The sequence below is a fragment of the Protopterus annectens genome, chromosome 8.part0 (genome assembly GCF_019279795.1).
Source record: "Protopterus annectens isolate FY-2018-M chromosome 8.part0, PAN1.0, whole genome shotgun sequence".
Lineage (NCBI taxonomy): Eukaryota > Metazoa > Chordata > Ceratodontiformes > Protopteridae > Protopterus > Protopterus annectens.
The window spans coordinates 1,978,748,701-1,978,770,938 of record NC_056741.1 but is presented as its reverse complement, the minus strand read 5'-3'; the positions used below and the strand labels follow the sequence as shown (position 1 = coordinate 1,978,770,938).

At 38.9% G+C, this 22,238-nt stretch overlaps 1 protein-coding gene across 4 annotated transcripts in view; it reads right to left on the bottom strand.

The window, feature by feature from the left end:
* Nucleotides 1-22,238, bottom strand: part of KIFC3 (kinesin family member C3) — a 663,225-nt gene that overhangs the window by 217,355 nt on the left and 423,632 nt on the right. For all 4 annotated transcript variants that reach the window (XM_044081520.1, XM_044081521.1, XM_044081522.1 and 1 more), the window contains 2 exons: nucleotides 20,599-20,739; nucleotides 10,179-10,418 (listed from right to left, as the gene is read on the bottom strand). In XM_044081520.1, coding sequence (XP_043937455.1) covers nucleotides 10,179-10,418; nucleotides 20,599-20,739 — 381 coding nt within the window. The remainder of the gene's footprint in view (nucleotides 1-10,178; nucleotides 10,419-20,598; nucleotides 20,740-22,238) is intronic.

The following is a 22,238-nucleotide window of genomic DNA, read 5'->3' as shown; positions in this document are numbered from 1 at the left end:
TAGTAAGAATGAAAATCTTGGCGGTATTTGCTTTTCACAGGCAAGGCAATTATTAATTTTTTCTGACATCGGTTAGAGCAAAAAAAAAAGAATCCCCAAGAGGGTACTTAGCAATAGCAGACTTCAGGTCTGAAACTTGGAAAAACGAAAATTTCAGGTAGCAGCCGACCGGCACTTGCAAACTGCTTCTGCTTCGGGCTCCTTCTCAGCAAAAAAGACTGATGTAATGGCATCGGCTGTATGTTTTATACCCCTGATGACCTGACGTCATTGAAGAGGTGACAGCATCCAACGCAGAAATCCCAAGAGTCTGGTATTCGGGCCGACTGAGGGCTACCTGCAGGCAGATAACCCAAGTGTGATGACTGCAACAGTGAAACACGAAGAACATCTAGTCAAAGCTTTAACTAGATGAAAAAAAATTGAAAGGATGCAAGGCCTTCTGCACTCCCATACCCCTCCTTACTTTAATGTACCAATTCCACTGTAACACAACCAGAGAGTAAAATAAAAGGCAAAAAAAATCTATCACTGCAGGGTCACAAATCCAGACTACACAGTCTGATTTACCTGTGAACAGCAGCAAATGACAAAATTGTAATCAAAAAGATGAAGCCTTGTTCATGATGTACTCAACCAATACTAAAGGCATTCAGTAGATTAGCATTGTTTTCTCTGAACTGTTATGGCATTCACTGCAGATGGCACAGCTCCATAATATTTTCTCAGAGTTGGTGCTACAACACTGGATTTTAAGCCTTTAATGCAATGTATTTCTACCTTAAAAATAAAACTGAATATATTTTCCTTACTGGTGTTTGCAGGGTCACAAATCCAGACTGCACAGTCTGATTTACCTGTGAAGAACAGCAAATGACAAAATTGTAATCAAAAAGATGAAGCCTTGTTCATGATGTACTCAACCAATACTAAAGGCATTCAGTATATTAGCACTGTTTTCTCTGAACTGTTATGGCATTCACTGCAGATGGCACAGCTCCATAATATTTTCTCAGAGTTGGTGCTACACACACCTTGCTTTTTCTCTGCATTTTACTATTGCAAGATGTAATTCAGGCATCTTCTCAAACATGTCTCATTCCATTTGACTGGGCCCCATCTGTTAACACTGGATTTTAAGCCTTTAATGCAATGTATTTCTACCTTACAAATAAAACTGAATATATTTTCCTTATTGGTGTTTTTTTCTCTTCATCTGACCATCCTTTCAATGTGATATCTTTGACAACTGCAGTTCTAAGTAAGAGTAGTACCTCAAATTCTTTTTCTTGTGCCATAGACAGCTGTGGAAATGCTAAATGAGATTCTAATTGTTAAACTAGCAATTAGCGTACAAGAATCAAATGCACTAACAAAGAATTTAGACAAAAACTTGATCACATTTTCATTGCACTTTGAATCAAAGCCCTATATAGAACCCTGATGTTATTTTCACACCTTTTCATATAAGATAGGAGTGGGAAGAAATGCAGGAATTAGTATGCGAGACTAGAATTATGCAAAACGCTCATATAATTTTGATACAAAAAGGTTTGCAAACAATAGTTGTCCAGACTGATGCTAGGGTTTCATTCATGATTTTATGTATAGTCATGTGAATAAATTCCTGTTCAAATTGTTTTATTGATCTTCATACCTGAAGAAACATTTTATTAAGTTCAAAAGTTCTAAATCTTTGTTATGCACAGTGAAAATGTTTAATTTTATATTAAAAAAATGATTTACAAATTGATATAGCTAATTGCTACTTTATTTTTTGTTCTGTGAAGGGCGTTGCTTTTTATGTGAATATTTTTTTAAACACTAATTCTACTTGTAACCAATTCTTTGTGTCTGAAAACATTCTATACTTACCAAATTTGTTCTAGGAAGATCACTGCCTGGTTATATTTTGATGTCAGATTGCATTAAGTGATTGTTTCTGCAATCAAGGTGGTGCTTCATTCTTATACCTTCTGAATATGCTTTGTGGTCTGTGTCCTTCATTCTTATACCTTCTGAAAATGCTTTGTGGTCTGTGTCCATTTCAACTTTGCCATAAATATATTCAGGAAAATGTGGTGTGTGTGTGTGTGTGTGTGTGTGTGTGTGTGTGTGTGTGTGTGTGTTACACACACTGCTAACAGCTCTTTTTCTATCTGCACATACGTCTTTCACACATTTGCAAATGCTTTCAACCAAAAACAGCTGGTTTTCTCTCTCATAGGATCACATCGCCTATACTGTCCTGATGGAACATCTACTTACAATGATTCTGGCTTATTGGCACAGCAGAAACGTAATGTTGCAACTTCTGCAACTAATTTCTTAAGTATTTTAAATCATTCTTCCTTTTCATTGTTCCATTTATTGGCTATATTTTTCCTAATAGCTTTCAACACATATTTCATGTCTCTTGCTATGATCTGTTTGTGTTGTGTTGGACTCCAGATTAATAGATCTTCACTTATGTACAACTATTTCCAAGCCTTTAAGTAAATGTACAACTCCTCTCTAGAATACATCTGTTGCTGATAAGATACCAAATGGAAATCTAAGGGATTTGTATCTTTCTAATGGTATATTAAATGCACACAATTTGGAGCTAAATTCATATGCACAATAGAATTCCTGGTTTGCATTTTGTAATGAAGAAACTTGGTATTTGGCATTGCATCTGTTATCAATAAGTAATGCTGCTTATTAAATCACTGTAATCTGATTTTACAGATGGTTACAAATGTACATTTTGTCTTTCAACAGTAACCATACTATTCATCCACTCTGGTGGACTGTTTTTTCACGACTTTCATCCTTGAAAGCCTTTATCACTGTCATAGCATCAAGTTTAATTTCAATGCTTTACTCTTTTGGTGAACCTCCTAAGCCTGCAAACAGTTGTAATGAAGATTAATGCACTATATGATAACTCTGCAGAGTATTTGAGGTGTGACTACATACACACTGTCTTTGCTTTTATGGTGTTGTTTTAACATTTTTAACTTCCCACAATGGAAAATACTAAATATATCAGAATTAAAATTTCTTTAACTGTTATGGTTTGAAAAAAATACCTTTTTATTCATGGCATCAGTTTCTTACCTAACATTACCACCTGGTGGCCATAATACCTTAACACATGTCACTATGCATACAATTCTCTGAGAAGATCAGACTTGATGCTTTTATGGTATCCCCAGGCAAAATATATGTTGCACACTGCACCTGTGTTTAGTTTAATATCAGAATTATATCCATTCATCCTCAACACTTCCTTCCAAGTCTGGCTTGCAGCATTACTAATAGGTTTTTGGATTTCACTGTATCAAGTCTTTTTTCAGTTCTGCAGTACCCACAAATTATTTCATATGTCTGTTTCTGACTGCAAAAACAAGTCAATTTAAACATATATTCATAGATACAATAGTTAACATTAAAATCAGACCGCACACTGTCCAATTGATTCATAGCTAAATAATATACAAGATATCAACACTAAAGAAACCAAGGATCACATCCAAAGAACATGACTTGTATAATAATGCTCATGTTTACATCAATTTCCTTCCTTTATACCATAAGTACTCTGGTTCACAGGTAGTTTCCAGTCTTGCAGTCCAGGGGACCACTGAGAAACCTAACCCATATTTCCAATTGCCAAAAGTAGTCTGGTTAAGTGACTTGCTCAAGGACAGGGCATAAATATTAGGCAAAAGCAGAGATGGTGTGCAAAACTGGAGACAGATAAGATCCAACTACTCTAAATCACTTAAAAAGTTAACAGAATTGGTTTGGCATCAACATGTATTTTGTTAACCACAAAAAATGTGAAACTCCAAGGACTGACATTGCCCGACTGTAATCTTGACTGAATTATCAAAAGAAAAAAAAATCATATTATTTGAGGTCTGGCAGTTGGTGTGGAGGATTAAGGCTCTCACCTCCTAGCTTAAGATTCAGGGTTTGATTCTGAGTAAATCACTTAATTTGCCAGCCTCCCGAACTGGGGCATTACACACACACACACACGCACGTTACCCCTGCTGCATGTGTTGCAGACTAAAAGTACCCAGGTGCTTCTTGTTCCACTAGTGGGAAAAAGATATTTACACACAGCTGAAGGTATTTGCTTATCCTACCATTCAGCTAATTCCTGTGTGCATGCTGAGAGTTCCCCATTTTGGTAGTGTTTGTTGAAAAATGACATTTGTTCGCATGTTGGGGGAAAAAAATTCAACGTGCTTCGTTTGCTATTTTAAATGCACTCTGTGTGTGAGTTAAATCTCATCTGCTGGTGAACATGTTATCTTAAGCCATCCTGCTCTTTTCTGCTAGGACTTTCTTTTTTTCCTCTACCTTCTTCACTGCTAGTATAGGACATACCTTTCACTTTCCCCTGCCATACTGTATTACATGCTACTTGGTAACCAATTTTGCTTTTTTAAAAAAAAACTCAGTTGAGGTCTGTATTACCTGTCTAGCTGCACTGCCTTGTTTTCATCCATCTGTTTAAAGATACTACTCTGAAGAATATTTATTATCAATATTACCTGCACATGATGCCTGCTCAGATAGCTCACTGACCCTTATCCTTATGGTTATATCACCCCTCACCTAGTGCTTATCCTCTGTTTACTATCACACACTAAACTGGCCAGCACTGTGACAAAGGGGATAAAGCTCTTAGTATGTCCCATATAATCCAAAATCAATTAGCATTTTAGCTCTTAATGTAGCCCAGGTAATCCAAAATCAATTAGCATTTCATGTACCTGAGGCACTGGCATGGGAGGATAGGAATTTGCATTCTCAGTCTAGGGGGCATGTACTGGGACACACCTCACGGATGATCTCTAGAGGTGGTTGGGGAAGCACACAGGAGCACTGTTTTTAAGGGAGGCAGGCAGTAGTTGAGTCAAAGTGGAACAGCACGCCCCACTGCATATCTCTCCCAGGACATTATAGGAGAACTTAGAGGAGGGAAGGGGAAATTAGGGCATACTAAATCCTTCCAAGGCAATAATATGCTGCTTCTCCAGCAAGCCTTGCTGCTTCAATTACACTGAACAAGTTGGAGGAAGTTTGATTTGGCTTGTGGGGTTCAGAAAACATGGAAAGGCTCCAGAAGCAGCTGACAGCTGTGAGGAGGGTCAAAAAAAGCTTTATGCACTGTTAGAATTGCTCATGTTTTGCACTAGCTCACACTTCAATTGAAACCTTGCTATTTCTACTTTTTAATATTTCCCGAGGACATCAAGTGTTTCAGCTCCATGCATCAACTGTGCTTCCTCAGTACAGCTAAACTATCCACTTATGCTGTGCTGATGAGGACAATAAAAACAGTGAAACATGCATGTCCTTTCTCAAATTAAGGAAGGGGGCCCTATTTCTCCCAGCTTGTCCTTCTATATCTTCCTATTGATGTCTCTGTTTTGGTTTCTTTGTGTTTTTTGTCTTACAATGTGATGTTTTTCCTTGCAGACTATTCATATCTGGAAAGAGTGCTCCAAAACTAAGGATTGACTAGTGACTTCTGCTTCTAGAGGTCACTGTCTGGTGGATGAAGCACATACTGTAGTGGTCTAGTCTATTACATTAAACATGGTGGCCAACATTTTATATGATCATTCCTGTTATTTTCTCTGCCTGTGTTGCTCTTGGCACACCCCCATCTGTGCCTGTAATATTTTTTTGCACTAACATGACCTAGATATAACACACCTTGAAACTCGCTGTATTAAAAAGACTACAACTTCTCAGACCACATTGCTAAATTTTCTGCATTACTTTATAGGTTAGCATTCCCCTTTGAAACCACTAAACCTACTTACTAACATATGAATATGGATAATTCTATTCTCCACATCAAGAGTAAGGTCAGCCGTAGATACAATGAAAAGCACAGACCACATGACCAGTCATTGAATAATGCCACAACGAACTGCTTTTTCAGATTATATCCCCTGACAACTACCAGTTTCCTTCCTCGTTATCATTTTCCACTGACTAGTTTGCTCTCCAATCCCCAGCCCAGCCAACCAGCCTATCAGTTATCTGAGAAGGACAGAACTGAGGTCTTTGCTCGCCATGTAGAGTACTTCCACCAACTGCCTTCTGGTTACACTTTGTGCAGTTAAGTCATAGAATAGGTTTGTCAGCCAAGATCATTTTGCCATGGACCCATGCTGGTTGCTGTCTTGCAAGTTGCTATACTTCAGGATGCTCCAAAGTCTATTTATTTCTTAGAAACTTTTCCATAACATTTCCGGTTACCGAGGTCAAACTACCTTATGCTATATTGTTCATTTATAATCACCCCAATACCCTCATCCACCATGGAAGGGAGTACCACTACCCTTCCCTATTTCCGTGGCACCACCTTTAGCTGCCCTGACAGGTTGCAGCTTAAGGAAGACCCTGCCTTGTCCCTATATCTTATCCTCACAACTTCCATTATTCAGTATTACTCTGTTCACAATATAACCCTCCACCATTGTCTTCCTGCAGGTATTGGCACCTTTTCTTCCCTTCTCTTCTGCAAAGAGTGGTATAGAAATGCATTTAATATGGCTGCTTGCTCAAAGTCTTCCATGTATTACTTGCCCACCTTAACCACCTTGGATAGGTCAAACCCATCTTTATAGTTCCTCAAATAAATAAAACCTTTCAATACTTATTCATTACATTCACCTATCTCCCTCTTCCACATTTTTACCCTCCTGGCCTCCCTGGTCAACATCTTCCTTGCCTCATTATACTTCTAAATTTATCCATGTTTTCTAAGCAATTTCATTTTCCCACAAATTGCTTTTCAAAGGTCTCTCTTAATGACAGTGGCCTTCATATTACTGGTCCATACTCTTCCTCTCCCAAGACCTTTTTCCAGGCCTATTTACATCCCATTCTTGACTCTAGTCTGTAGCTCTTCTACTTCATTCATATTGTTTATTTAACTAGTTTATGCAAACTTACAACAGTCTACTGCTATTCTGTCCCATACCTTAATCTGAGGTTCTTGTTTGCTTGTGGCAGTATTAAACCATACTGCACTTGCATATCTTGTTAGTTCTAATCTGTGCATGTTACTAGCCTGTGTGATCCACTCCAGGTTTATACTCTCCCCCTGCCTGGTGTTCTCTAGCAATCAAAGATGCTGGTGAAGTTCAATCCACATCTGGAACTCAACTTTTTCAATGGTATAATCATTTGTTCATTTCCAAGACTCATACTTTGCATGTGATTATCTCATCCTCTGTGTATGACAATCTGTACATTTTATTAATCCAGCAGCAATCTATTTCCCCTTTTCTTGTAAGTATAGCTACGTTTATGCACTTAACCCACTCATATCCTATACCCACCATGATTCCATTTGCTTACATGTCCTTCACTAATCTCTTGCCTAACAAACTGCTAGCCTTCCAGTGCTGGACATGTCTTCATTGTCTTTCAAACAAGTCTTGTGCAAGACATTAATATCACACTGTTTTCATCATTCACCCACACTTCTGTCATTCCTATGTCTGCTGCTTTGGTGTTTTCTAGTGCCTGTATAATTTCCCAATCTTTCTGATTAGGCTGCTAACACTGAAGAACATAATGTTCCATTAACTTAATTACTTTGAACTTGCTGCTCTTTTTCCTACTGCCCCTGTATCTCTGTTTCCACCATTTTGTAACATTTTCTTCTTTTTTACAGCTCCACTCCTTTCTACCTTACTTTAAATGCACACTTGTTCTGATGTTAACTTTCCAACTCAGTCTTTATTATGACAGTGTCCATTCTGAACTTGGAAGAAGCTTCTAACTGCTGCTCAGTTCCTCTTCATGACAAAGTGTGCTCTTATCCCAATGTTGTACAGGCCCTGTTCCTTCCACCAATCCCTGAGACAGTTATTTACCTGGTGTATCATTTTTCTTCCCTGTAATAGTGACTTTAGGCATTAGCAGCACCTCTTAACACCTCTGTATTTACTCATCTGTATGCATCTATGCTCTTTTCTGCAGCTCTCAGCTCCTTCTTACGTCTTCAACTCTCTCTCCTTAATAAAACAGATAGGGCAACATGGACCACCATATGAAAGCAACCCTTGCCTATCATTCAGGTCACTTCCTGGATTTCCCATTATAATGCCACTCTTGGAATTGCTATGAATGCTATTAAGCTTCTCCTCTTTGTTCTGCCTTCCAATCTAATTTGCTGTATAACATGGTTCCCCTATCACTAATGTTCCTATTGCCTGACCCTGACTACTATTATCTGTGCAATGTCATCTTCCTGTGAGGTGATACAAATCTGTTCAGTTCTTCTCCAGCCATTCTGTGCTACTTTTACTACCTAGGCTTTATCTGCCTCTAGCACCTAATCACTTATTTCATGTACTTTTCCTTTTGTTGCTAAGTCCCTTTCCCTCCGATTCCAGCTAAGTTATCTTCCTTATTTTCTGAGGCACCCCTTCTATCTACTTAATCAGATGGCTGCCTGTTCAGATCCTCCTGTTACACCCCTTGCTTCCCAATTTCTTCTTCTCTTCCACTTCCTTTCTTGTTTCTTCAGACATTCCCTACGGTTCTGCTCTCACTGTTGTCCTAGACTCATCAGACCTTTTCTGTGGCTTCTCGTTCCTTGATTTTGAGTTATATACAGTCTCCTTTTAATCTCATCTATGTGTACATGTATTTTCCTTTACATTAACTCTACCCAACTCCTTCCCTCTTCTACATTTCTGCATTACTTGTGTCACTTTTATGATGTGTCCACCTACTTGCAATGCTTTCATCTTATGACCTTCCTAAACATTGCCTAGTTAGCTGACTGAGCCCTTGCAAATCTTGAAATCCTCCATATGTCCCTATCAGTCTCCCCAAACCTATAATACATCTTTTAGCTTGATGATCTCACAGATCAATCAAGTCAATTAGCAGCTTCACATTCTCTACACCCAGTTTTCCTCTCTGCTCTTCTCATCTCCTCCAAGACTACCACCTCTACTAAAGATTTCTTGATTGCTTCCAAATTCTTCTTACCACTTTATTTAGACTGAGATGTCTATAGCCCAGCAGTGGCAGTAATGGATCTAGTTAAGAACTACTAAAAAATCATATCAGATACAAATACCTATGGCAAGAAAAGTCCTGTAATATAGAACTGCTGTAAGAAGTGCTTTTAAGATTTTACTTATTTATCTGTGGCTGTATGGCACTAGAGGAACAGAAGTGCTGACCACAGCACAGATGATCCAAGTTTGAGTAACAGCTCATGTCCAAGAAGAGCCAGATATGGGGATGACAGTGAAGAGCAATATTGATTTGCTCACTCCTGGGGAGCAAAGGTGGAAGAGGTGGTTTCCAGGCCTGTTGGTACACCCATGTAAGAGGAGGCTTGCATGAAAGCTGGTGGTCAGAAGGACACAGGCTTGTAATACACCAAGGCTAGTGACAACAGCTCCTGGAGGCATGTGTGGCTGCTTGCACATGTCATGGGGCAGGGAACAGATTCCATCTTTGAAGGTGCAGTGCCTACGTCACCATCCTGAGGGGGGTTTACTGCACAGGAGAATACCTTCATAATCTAGAATGTCAGCCACCAAATGGAGGAAATGCTTGCCAGCTGATACTAGAAAATAAGGACGAATTTATTTCCTAGTCTGGGGAATAACCCAGACTCAACCAGCTGGAGGGACTGAATGGTCTTGGTCATGACCAGAATGGAAAGACTATGGGCCCAGTCTGGGAGACAGCCAGACACATCTGGCCTGGTAAGGATTACTTACCTCACATATGTTTCAAACAGATGTGGAGGCACAGGTGAAAGCATAAAGCACCCTCATGGCTGCCTGGTTGTCCTCTGCTGGACAGCTACTGCCCAGATCCCTGGTGAAATTCTTGAGTAGTAGAATAAAGGGACATATCTAACTGGAATGAGTCGTGGTGGTCAACAGACATGGGGTGAAAAGTATCTGGAAGAAAAAAAAAAGTTATGTTTAGTTGACCTGATGGGAACTCGCCCATTTTCAGAGAGGGGCCCAATGGTGAAAGGCCTCCAACCAAAAAAATATAAATAAAGAAAATTGTTTTCACATACAAATAAATCTAAACTTGTTGATGTGTATCAAATTTTAACAGCATGACCAAAACGGCATCCCTGTAAGGGTTTTCAGGTCACAGAATACACTTACTTTGACCTGTGGTGGCTGGAAAGACAGCCTAGTCTTCTCCTGTTCACACACTCTAAGTTCTCTCTGTAGCCGCTCCTCTTCCTCTGCCTTTTCTCGAAGGCAGTCCTTTAGCCGCAGTTCCAGTTCTGCTAGCCGGTCTGTCTTCTGTTGCAACTCCAACTTCACTTCAGAGAGTTGTCCACTCTTTTCTTCCACTTCATGATCTAGTGCAGTCAGCCTCTCCTGCAGATCACGTGTCTCCTACGACCGCAAAACAAACAGAATGTCCTTCTGAATCTCACTGCTTAAGTACAGGACATGTTTTGCAGTTACAAACTAATATTTAAGTTAGACCAGAAATTATAGCAGCAATGGTTGAACGCTTTTGTACACTCCAGACTCAAAATTCACTCAAAGGAAATGAGTTTTAGTACATACTAAAGTTTGTAACCAGAATCTTTTGCTAGAAAGTAACTTTCAAAATGTGACACACTTCAAAAGTAATGAAAAATATGGCTCAAAAGAAACTAAACTAAAACCTATTATGAAACTTATTTTCATTTCAGTATAAATGCATTGACTTATCAGGGAAGTAGGCTGAGCCAAATTGTACAGTTTCAGCCATGACCTTGGTTACAAATTTGGAATGAAATGCAAAATATTGAGTGAATATAGTTGCCAACAAACACAGAGCTCACAACTGCTGAAGAGACAACGAAGAGTTCAGTGATACAAGTAATAAAAACAACAAAATAATATGTTTCCTACATTTTCATGTAAATACCCTTCAAACATTTGCACCATTAAGCTATTATTTTTTCCTTTTTTTCCTCCAGAAAGCCTTTCAGCAAGAGTAGAAAAAAAAAAGGTAGTTTCAATATGACTGAAAGGGGGGTACCCCGATGTGCTGAAAGAGCAACTTTGAAAAAAAAATAGTAGTAGACAGAATAAGGACACGGGAACAACAGGAAAGGAGTAAGGGAGAGAGAAAAACTAGGATCAAACAAGTTTTGGTGGGATATTGGTCAGCAAATTAAAGAATTCACAAAAAACTTACCGCCTAAAATTTCAGGCGAGGGTCAGGAATGCACTAAAGGGAGACAGAATAGAATGTGTATGATACATGAAGTAGGTGACATTAGATATGTAGCTAATGATCTTTTCTTGATGATATATGATGCATGTTATGACACTTGTAGAGAATGGGCATATAATTCCACTCACTACCACCAAATAATAATGTAATGAATATGCATATAAATTCCACCTGCTACCACCAAATATGTAAAAAGCAGACATGATCCATACCACTGTAAGACACTGAATATGCAAGGAGTGTCTTGACCTTAAGGGCATACAGTAAATGTACTCTGCTGCTTTGGGTAACAACCAACACCTTCCACATTCAAATAAGTTTAACAATGTGTAGCTATAGATCAGAATTATAGTCTCTGGCTCTCCACAAGTTTACCCACCACAGACTGAGCTAAGTGCCTTTGACAGTTATCTTTCCAACAGCAATTGAAACCTATGCAAATGTATTTTGCACATGCAAACACTTGCCAGAAAGTAGACCCTGTCCCCAATTTACAGTAATGTTGCCACACTACCTTTGGTTCCAGGAATATCAGAAGGCTGTGGATTAATCTTCAACACCAACTTCTTGGGAGTCATTTTGCAGTGTTGACACTGTAGTGCAGTATAGGGGGAGGGGTTGAACTCGTAAGGTACCTTGCTTTGAATCAGAAATTAAAGTATTGTCCATTCGCCTGAGGATGTTGGATGTAAAATATTCCATGGCATTTATCAAAAAGACTAAGGATTCTGCATTGCAAAAGCACAACTTGGTTCATAATGTTAACATGTTTTACTATACAAATATTTGCCTAGAAAAGATTCAAAAGCCACTGCTTATTATACAAGTATAAACAACTTTCTTTCCAGAAGAATATCGTAAGTACCCCATTATAATCTCATAAGTACTTTTTTCCAAGTTCTTTATAAGACTAGCTCCAAGTGTTTACATCTATAAATACATGCTGCATTAAAATATTCTATATAACAAACTACTTCCCTGCAAAGTCTTTCATTTAAAGATTTATACTACATGCTTCCTTTTATAGACAACTTATCCCTAGACAATCTTAATAAATCTTTACATTCATGTATATATTGAAATATTTACCTTTTCATGTTAATATTTTTTCAAGCTCTCCCATGCATCAATTCCACTCCAAAATTATTTCATTTTTCTTTCAAATTTCTGGTTTTGTTTTTCTTATAATTGTCTTACATTTATCTTTCTTAATATAATTTTCTCTGGAAACATTTTACATTCTATTTTTTCCTTTCTTCATATGTCCCCATATCTCAACATACTCACAAGTGTAAGGAAATTTCCACATTTCTCATGTCAAATTACTTCCTGTCAGTATGAATGCTACCACAGCTTTGCCCTGTAAGTAGGCCATGCCTAATGTCCAACAATGGAAAAAATAAAATAAATACATTAAATTAACTAACAAATAAAATAGCCACAAAAAGTTGGCCAGCTTTATCACACACAGGGATAAAGCCCCGACTGTGATGGAAATGACCTATTACTGACAGCAACTTGGGAGCCAGAGAAATTAGCAAGGGAGGATGAAGTAAGTAGCCTCTTGGGACATCTACTTTGTGGGAAGGAAGGCAGTGTAGCCCTGCTGTAATGCCTGCAATTACTGGAAGAGAGAGATGCATGGGGTGTATTGGCTGGGGCCTTGTTTGCGAGGTAACCTTCACTGCACATCTGTGAGGGCACAAAATGGGAATGTGCAGAAGCAGGGTGAAGTTTTCCTTATAGTTGGCAAGCTGACAGGACTACCTACCACCACCATGGGTTTCAAGATGGGAGCCATCAGTGTAACGCTGTCCAAGAGAGAGGGAAAATAAGGATGTAGTAGTGTTGGAAGACCTCTGCATCCCCAACAAAGTTATTGTGAAGGAAAGCTAAACTCCAACTTTGTCTACTGAAAATGAGTCTCACCATCATTAAAGCACAGGAAGGTCCTGTGTAGCTAACAGATGCCGATGTACCCATGTCTTCCACAGAAATCCAAAAACCCTGCTGGAGCAATAGATACTTACTATTCTGTGCTTCATAAACTCAAGATCATGGTGACAAACAAAAGGCAGGTACAGAGTAAGCAGATCAATATGTGGCATCAGACTTTGAAAGTGGTTCCACCAAGTCAGCCTGGCAAACCCAGCTAGAACATAGCACTCCCAGCCAGATCATCAGTGCAGAGTTGCAGGCTGGCACGCCTAGTCAGAGCCATCAGTGAAGAGTCATAGGCTGGCATGTCCAGCCTGAACCATCAGTGCAGAGCCACTGGCTGGCACTCCTGGCACGCCCAGCCAGAATCATCACTGCAGAGTCACAGGCTGGCATGCCCAGCCTGAATAGTCAGTGCAGAGTCAAAGGCTGGCATGTCTATCCAGAACCATCAGTGCAGAGCAAAGGGCTGGCACACCCAGCCAGAATAATCAGTACAGAGTCACAGGCTGGCATGCCCAGCCAGAACTGTCAGTTCAGAGTCAAAGGCTGGCATGTCCATCCAGAACCATCACTGCAGAGCGATGGGCTGGCACACCTGGCTAGAACATCAGTGCAGAGTCAGAGGTTGGCAGACTCAGCCAGAACATCATGTGCAGTGTATTCCCCAAATGGTGGCCTGCAGAGGCAGTGACCTAAGCAAACCTTCATAAGTCAGCAATTCTTTAGTTACAGACACTGGCTCTCAGTCAACCTATACACCAAAGTCATTCAGAACCTTATAGTTTGGGTGACAACACAGAGCAGAAAAAGAAGTCAAACTATTATAAGAATGCCACTGAACAACCAGATGGGCTGTAGATGAGGTGAACCTACAGGCCAGTCCTGCACACAGAGCAAATTCAAAGCATATGGTAGCCACACTGGTAACCAGGACCACTTCAAACTTAATTTTAAAATAGCAGCCTTCCTAAATCCAGTCACATTTAAGACAAATGAATATGCCAACAATTAGGGGACAGCCATGTTACTGCCACCAGATAAGGTCCAAAATTTTAATCCCATTAGCCCTTTGTTAGAAATACAAAAGTGAAACTCACATAAATCAGAGACCATCTTAACCCTGCTAAGGATGGATCTTACGTGTGTACAGGACACTGTACAAGACTAGCTGAAGTGAAGTCCTTCAGGAATTGGTCCTTGGACCACTCCAGTTTGGCATTTACTTGTCTGAAGTCAAGGCCAATGTCAGTGGTCTCTGGCTGACTAAATTTGCACATGATTCCAAATCAGAACCCATCACTGAATCCTACACGGACACAAATGTTCTCCTGGAAGGGCTGACATAGAAACAGCTGGTGTCAGAGCCATGGACTAAAACTAAATGGCAAGAAATGCATAATAGTATCCTTCGGGAAGTGATCCACTCCTGGTAACTATCATATTGACAATGCATCCCTCAGAGTTGACACAGTAGTCAGGAACTTAGGGACACACACACACACACACACACAGTTATCAAGCCTTTGACCGTCATATGTCTACAGTAGTGGGGAAATCATTCTGTGTTGCACAACTTATAAACAAAGGTATGAGATCTATGTGCAAGAAAGTCATTGTTCCACTGTATTTGCTATTCATCTGACCCATCATTGAGTACAACGCCCCCTTCGGTATTTACTTAACCCAGTATATCCAACAACTGGAACATCCACAGTGGTTTCTCACTAAAAATATATGGCATAAATAAAATGTCCTATGCAGACCGCCTCAAGACTCTATCCCTGTATTCAGTCTCCTACAAGCTGTCGAGGGGAGGTCTATGCTTGGCATACAGGGCATTGTCAGACCACACACTGATGGACCTCCTGCATATCCACAAAACAAACAGCACCAGAATTACCCATTATAAAGACTTAAACCTTGCCTGTGACATAAGTAGGACCTGCTGGAGAGGCAGGTATGTATCCTAGAGACTACCCTGTCTCTGGAACAGGCTCACCATCCATGTTCAGCAGACTTCCTCTCTAACCTAAGTGCAACTTGGAAAACTGAATGGGGAACAGGAAATTCATCCCTGGTTTGGCACCTATGTCTCTAATGGACACAGGCAACCTGTAAATGCTTCATCTCCCAGGCCCCTGTTTGCAAATGTTTCATCTCCCAAGCCCCTACTTACACTTCTCAAGGGTACCAGAACTTATCAGAGATTTGGGATGAACGGCTAGACTTAAAAAGACCCTTGGGGTTGTTAGCCTAGTAAACACCTATGAACCTGGTCCCCTTAATCTACTTTCAGTAGTCAAAGTAGAAGCAGTGAGTACAGTATGGACAGATGAAAGATTTTGTATTATGTGAGGATTCTCTCCAATGCCACAAGAAAACTGAAAGGCCAGGTCTCGAGTTGCACTCAGAAGTACAAACACAAAGCCATACCCTAGGCATTTTCCCTAGGTCTTCCTATGTTATGGAGCCTGTACGGGTTTTAAAAAAAAAAAAAAACTTGAAACAGCAGCTGAGAAAAACAGAAGGTGGGAACACACAAAAGAATACTACTGTCAATCATAGATCCCGGTTTAGAATTTACTGCTAAATGTATGTAGATGATCACAACCAAAAGCTTAATAAGCCAAGACAAGTAAAATTGAGCTGAATATAAAATAAAGTTTTATCAGTAGACACTTCTCTAACAGCAACTTTTACTGTTACCAAATTTGGAGTAACCAAATGCTTTACCATCAGCTTCTCCACCAATGAATGATGTCAGAGAGAGAGCAAACCATCCCAGAAGGCTTGAGGAACTCAAAGAAAATATCCTTATCCAGTAATATAAATGTCGCACCATATACATCCTCCTCAAAAGAATGAGGACCAGAAACGAAAAGAAGGTGTAGCTGCATGAAAATACGTGTCTATATTATTTACACAGTTTCAAAACTTCGAACGTGCCTTCATCGATAGCTTAATGTTGAAAGGGCCAAATTCTGAACAAACGGAATAGAGATTTTTTTCCTAGGGACTGTGTCTTCGGGATTTGGCCTTTTCGACATTAAGCTGTCGATGAAGGCACGTTTGAAGTTTTCATACTTTGTTTAAATAATAGGGACCCAAAAATACAACTAAAAAACAAACTTACAGTGTGTAAAAGGCAGATATTCAGAATCCACACTGGTGGTGTCTAAATCTTGTTAAATACTCCACCATAAAAAAAGTGTCACCCAACAGTGAAAAGAGTGTATATAAAACTATTTGCCCAATTCCAACCAACAGAAAGATAAAAATTAAGGTAAAAGTTAAGCACTTGTGTCAGAATCAATGTACTCATGGACTTCCTCATAATGGATTGCTTGGGATTCAAATTGGTTTAAATAGCCTTCACTGAAAACCTGAATAAGTTTCTTAAAGGCACAAACATTCCTATGGCACAATATATAATGAGGCATATACAGAGAACAAACCTTAAAACACAAGTTTAAGAAAGTTAAAAACCAAAACACAAAAAGGTTATTTTTTGTACAGATTAAAAATGCAAATAATATGAACATTATAGTATGGAATTTTTTTTTATTTTTATAAAAAAATGGTTTTGTACAAACCAAAATGTGGCAAGGAAGCCATAAGAAACTCGATTATCATTAAGATGAAAGGGTGAAAGAATTAAAAAAAATCACATGTATAGTATAGTATAATAAGTTTATCACAATTTTTTTTTTTTTTTTTTTTTTTTTACAGTTTAGCAACTCTTATTTTTAGTATTAGTTGTAATGAAATACAGTCACTAATACCAGGGAAATGGTAGTATCTAGTCTCATCTGCCAGTAATGCTCCCTGTCCTTGAAATGCCTCTCCCAGGCACCGCCCCTTGGATTTATATCCACGGAATCCAAAATGCCAAATAAAAATCTGTGAAAGTTAGCACATTCCAAAGAATGTTTATACAGAGCATTTTTTTGATATTTTTCGACCCGATATCATAGATATTTATCTTTTTTTTAAAAGAGCATTCAGTCTTACCAGTATAAAAAGCTGGACATGTTTCACATTTGGCCAGGTAAACCACACTGTTGGGAGTCACAAGAACCCTTGCAGAAAAAAATTCTATGATGCAATATTATCTATTGCAACACTGCCACCCGTGTATATATAAGGGCACTGTGCACATGCACCATATTTCCTAGTACCTCCAGTGGTCCCAGTACTATAACCAAAACTAGATGATTTTTTCCAAAGCTGTCTTGAGATTACCACCAGTCTTGTATACAGACAAGGGTTGTGTACCTAACTTGTCCAGTATGTCTGCGTTAGACTTAAAAATATTACAAATGTTCTTAACAATGTTAACAATATTATGCAACATTCCCTGGAATTTTAATATAAAAGCTCTTTGCCAGGGACATGTATCAACTGTCATAACCAAAGGTGTGGTTGTGGTGGGGGACTTGCAACACCCTAACAAAGGTTTAAACTTACCACCCCTGTTTTCAAGCACTTCAAGGGTGATCCTTTGTATAGTGTCCAGAAACACTTTTTAGTTTACTAGCTTCCAACAAAAACAAGGCATCATCAGAAATCACACGAGAAATGATTAAATAAACTGGCCCATCACTAAACCCACTTTCTGCTTGTGGAGATGGAAACTTGAAAAATGAAGGTAGGAATTACTAAAAATAGGTTTCCTTTAAATATTGGAAAAAATCTACCCTACTTAATGAAAATTAATTAGCAAATTCCTTGTTGTAGGTGTAAGCAAATCTAAAAAAAATAGTAGTATTGTTAAGGTATGTGAAAGTAATGAACAATTTTATCAGCACCATTCCAAAGAATGAAATAAATATCCAAGTATCTAAGATACAGAACACAATGTTTAAAAAACAGGATAGTTATTGAACACGTATTCTGTCTCCCAATAATACATGACAGATTTGCAAAGATGGGTGCACAGGCTGCACCCATTGCTACTCCAGAAATCTGCTTGTAAAATTAACTTTCAAAGAAAATAAAATTATTTTCAAGTACCAAATTCATCAGCTCTGTTAGTGGTCTAATGTCACTACTAGTTAAAAAGCTATACTCCAAAAAAATGTCATTAAAGAACTCCATACCAATGTCTTGGGGTACACAAGTGAATAAGTTGACCATATCAATGGTAAGAAATCCAGTGCTAACAGACACTAGATCATGATCAAACCTACTCAAACTAATCCCAGGAATCCCTAAATAAATGTCGTGTACAAGAGAAAATGGGTTTGAGCATCCTGTCAATAAAAAACAGCAAAGGGTAGGTTTTGGAGTTTGTGCTGCTACAAAAGGATCTAAAAGGTGGCTCAGACAAACTTTTGTAAACCTTGGGTATTCCAAATATTGTGGGGATAACTGGGTGCCTGTTAATCAAGCAAATCATGGGAAATAACACCCTACAACAATAAATCACTAAGTTGTAAGTCAGTTTTAGCATAAGCAATATTTAATCTCATTTTTAGAAACATTATTGTATTTATCCATATCTTGCAACAGTCCAAACATGGCACTGATGTTCATACTGTCAAAAATAACAGTACTACACCCCCTTTGTCAAGCTACATAACCCTAATAGCTCTGTCATTAATCAAGTCATTAAAATCTGCCTTTTCTTTAGAACTCAAGTTACTGATAGACTTGTCCCTAGATTTGTTCTGTAAGTTATAAAAGTCGAATTCACATGCCCGTTTGAAGGCTTGGATAAGGGCATGTAAGGGGGGAGGGTGTGAATACACTCTCTCTGTACAGTTCATGTACTGGTATTAACAGGCGTTTTATTGTTAAACAAAGCAGTCAGGTTCGGTTTACTTGTAAAAAATCTTCAGTTCAGTTAGGGTATCGACCAAATCAAATTCTGCTTGGGGAAAAAACTTGAAGCCTTTACCCAAGAGTGAAAAATTATCTAAGATGATAGCCACCTTACTGAAATTAAAAATTTTGTATCCTTTATACTCAAAACTATACCATCTGAAGTAGTGATGGTGTTGTCTACTGTCGTGAGTTCCTCATGTTGTGAGTGTTATTGTAACACCCCCATTCCGATGGTGTCAGCCCCTGTATTGGGGATGTGGGTGGTTCCCTAACTTGGTTGTGTTGGAAGCTATTTAAACCAATTTGAATCCCAAATAGTCAGGTCTGAGGATGTCCATAAGTACATTGATTTGGACAAAAGTGCTAAATTTTTACATTACGTTTCTGTTGGATGGAATTGGACAAAAAGTTTCTATAGACACTATTTTCACTGTTGGGTTTCACTTGTTTTTACGGTGGAGTATTTTACAAAATTTGGACACCACCACTGGATTCTTAACATCTGTCTTTCACACACTGCACTTTTTTGGTTTTTAGTTGTTCAGTAATATCCCAGGTGATAGCTGTCTAGACTGAGGCAAACTGGCAAAGCCTTCATGGCCTGAGAGTCTGGACGTCTGGGTACTGACTGAAAAGAAATCCTCTTTTGCGAGTTCAAAGGAGAATAGTGGCAGCAGAATTATCTAAATCCTGGCATGTCATCTTTGGTGTGCTACTGCCTTTCTGCTAAGCACTCAGGTTGAGGAAGGGACAGGTTATACATGCCTTTACCAACACACTTTTGTGGGTCCTTGTAATCTCATAGTGGGGATCAACAAAGAGAGTTTGCCTCTTAAACAGGCAGTGCCTCATGAAATGAAGACAACGTAAGCTATGCCATCTTACAAAAGCAGGTGTCACTCGATACATGTCCAACAAAAGCTTTTATGGCACAGCAGATTATAAAGGAATACCAGTATTTTTTTCTACAACCTTCCACTCATCCAAGTTAGGAAGGGCAGATAGCTTTTGCATCATAGTCAGACAGTTTTCCATGGAGTACTCCAACACAGACAACTGGAAATAGGAAAAAGAAAAAGCATTTACTAGTCGACAGGATAGCAGAAATATAGGTTTGGCCAACTCTGGCCATGGAAAAGAATGGCACTTAAGTTTTGTACTTTCTGCAGCAGGGTCATCAATGCAAGATCATTTACATTAAAGGATCATTGGATAAATGCAATAGCAATAGACAGCGTAAGAAAGATTTGATAACTACCTAAAAACAAACACCTATGACAAAATAGACCATTCTAAACTATACACACTTCAGTACATAGACATTTTCTCAGCGTTAGTTTGAACAAGTTATATTGGAAATTTGGGGAGTCAGTGATGCAGCATTTGGAAAGCTCTCCAGGGCCTGATCTCAATAACTGGGCAGGAGTGACTGTACAGACAGGACAGGCTACAACACCTTCAGTTGGTGACACTAAATTATTTACCTGGATACTCACTTTGCTGATGGTTGTACAAACCAAACTAGCATTTTTATTCAAGCCTTGCATCTGAAACACATGTACATGGAATGGAACCTACCTTATTCTGCTCAAAGTCACTGCAAGACACACTTGCCAATTTCAGACCTTCCACTTCTCTATGGCATGTACTAAGCTCCTGTTTGAGGCTCTCATTCTCCAGTGACAGGAATTCTAGCTGTCTTTTGAGGTCTGTGGTATCCTGTTAGAGAAACAAGAGCTTGGTGAGGAGGTAATTATGGAACACTTTCTTTATGCTCAAGCATTTTTTAAGCATCACCACAAGATATTATGGTTTCCTTTTGTTTTATTCTTCAACATCTCCGACACGTGTGTTTAGGACTGCTGGAGACAGAGTTAACCAGAAACTGAACAGACAACCAGTTACAAGAATGGAATGAAGGAAAGTAGCACTTAGTAGCAGTTTGAAAAAGAATCCACAGGATTTTTTTTGCTTGAGGTAAAAGAGTAAGCAAAATGTTGTACCTCTACAGCTGTAAGCATGAATTTAATGAAAAAATAACCATGCTGATAACATTGTTTGGGGGAGGGGGTGCACACAGCTGCAGTACTTACAAAATACGTAGGGGAGCTCAGGTCACCTTTTACACTATCTGGCAAAGTTTAGATAAAATAATTCCTTTTAATGAGGACATATAAACAACTTCTATTCAGGGTTTCTGTGAAAGAGCAGATACCGTCTAAAATATTGCTCAACTAGCTGAATCTGTCAAAATTTAAGGTGAGTCACTCAATATACACGTCAGTAACAGGCTGCAATGATCTCAGGATTTCCCACTACCTTAAGATGGGAAATGTTTTATTGTTTTATGTTTCTCACTTTCAAGGAGTGGTAACATCCAGGCCATTACATTGTCACACAGTATGGCCTTTTGTTACTGACAGTCATTCCACCTGTAATTAATTAGTGCGACAGATGTCAGTGGACTAAGAAGGGAGTGCGGCCAATAAGCTTGACCAGTTATGTACATGGACCTACTGATGATGGGCTGCACCCTAATGAAACAAGGAAGATAATTAGTTGATTCCAACCCACAAAGGAAAGCATCTGTTATCCATTCCTGCCTGTAGACAAATGTGATGGATGTCTGCTAACATTAGTGCAGGCTTGCATCCAAGGGGGAGGGGAGCATTAACGCATACAAATAACCTCTGCATCAAGGAAAGTCGCATACATCTCCCAAATAAAAAATGTTTGATGCTTATCCAGGGATAATGGATCAAAAATCCATTCAGAGAAGTAGAGAGAAAGTAACACTTCCATTCCAAGATAAAACATATGCACGTATTATATTAATATGTGCACTGGGTAAATATTGGGGATTTATTTTGATATTGCAGCTTGAGATATTTTTGAATATGTCTAAACCCTGCATTCCAAGGCATGAATATATAATTATCAATTTGTCCCTAAATGTCAAACATCCTTGTTGGAGGGTAGAGTCAGCCTTTGCTGCCCCTCATTTTCCCTACAATGTACAAACAACAAAACAAGGTTAACTACTTATCTGGCTGCAGATACTGGACAGAGAGGCTGTCCAAATGCATTGGGATATATTCACCACTATAAAAACATTATGTATATAAAAAAACACAGTCTGCAAAGAAAATTGTATTAATGTCTACAGCTTTAGTAATCCAGTTATAGACTTGAGAAAAAAAAAATCACACAAACTAATC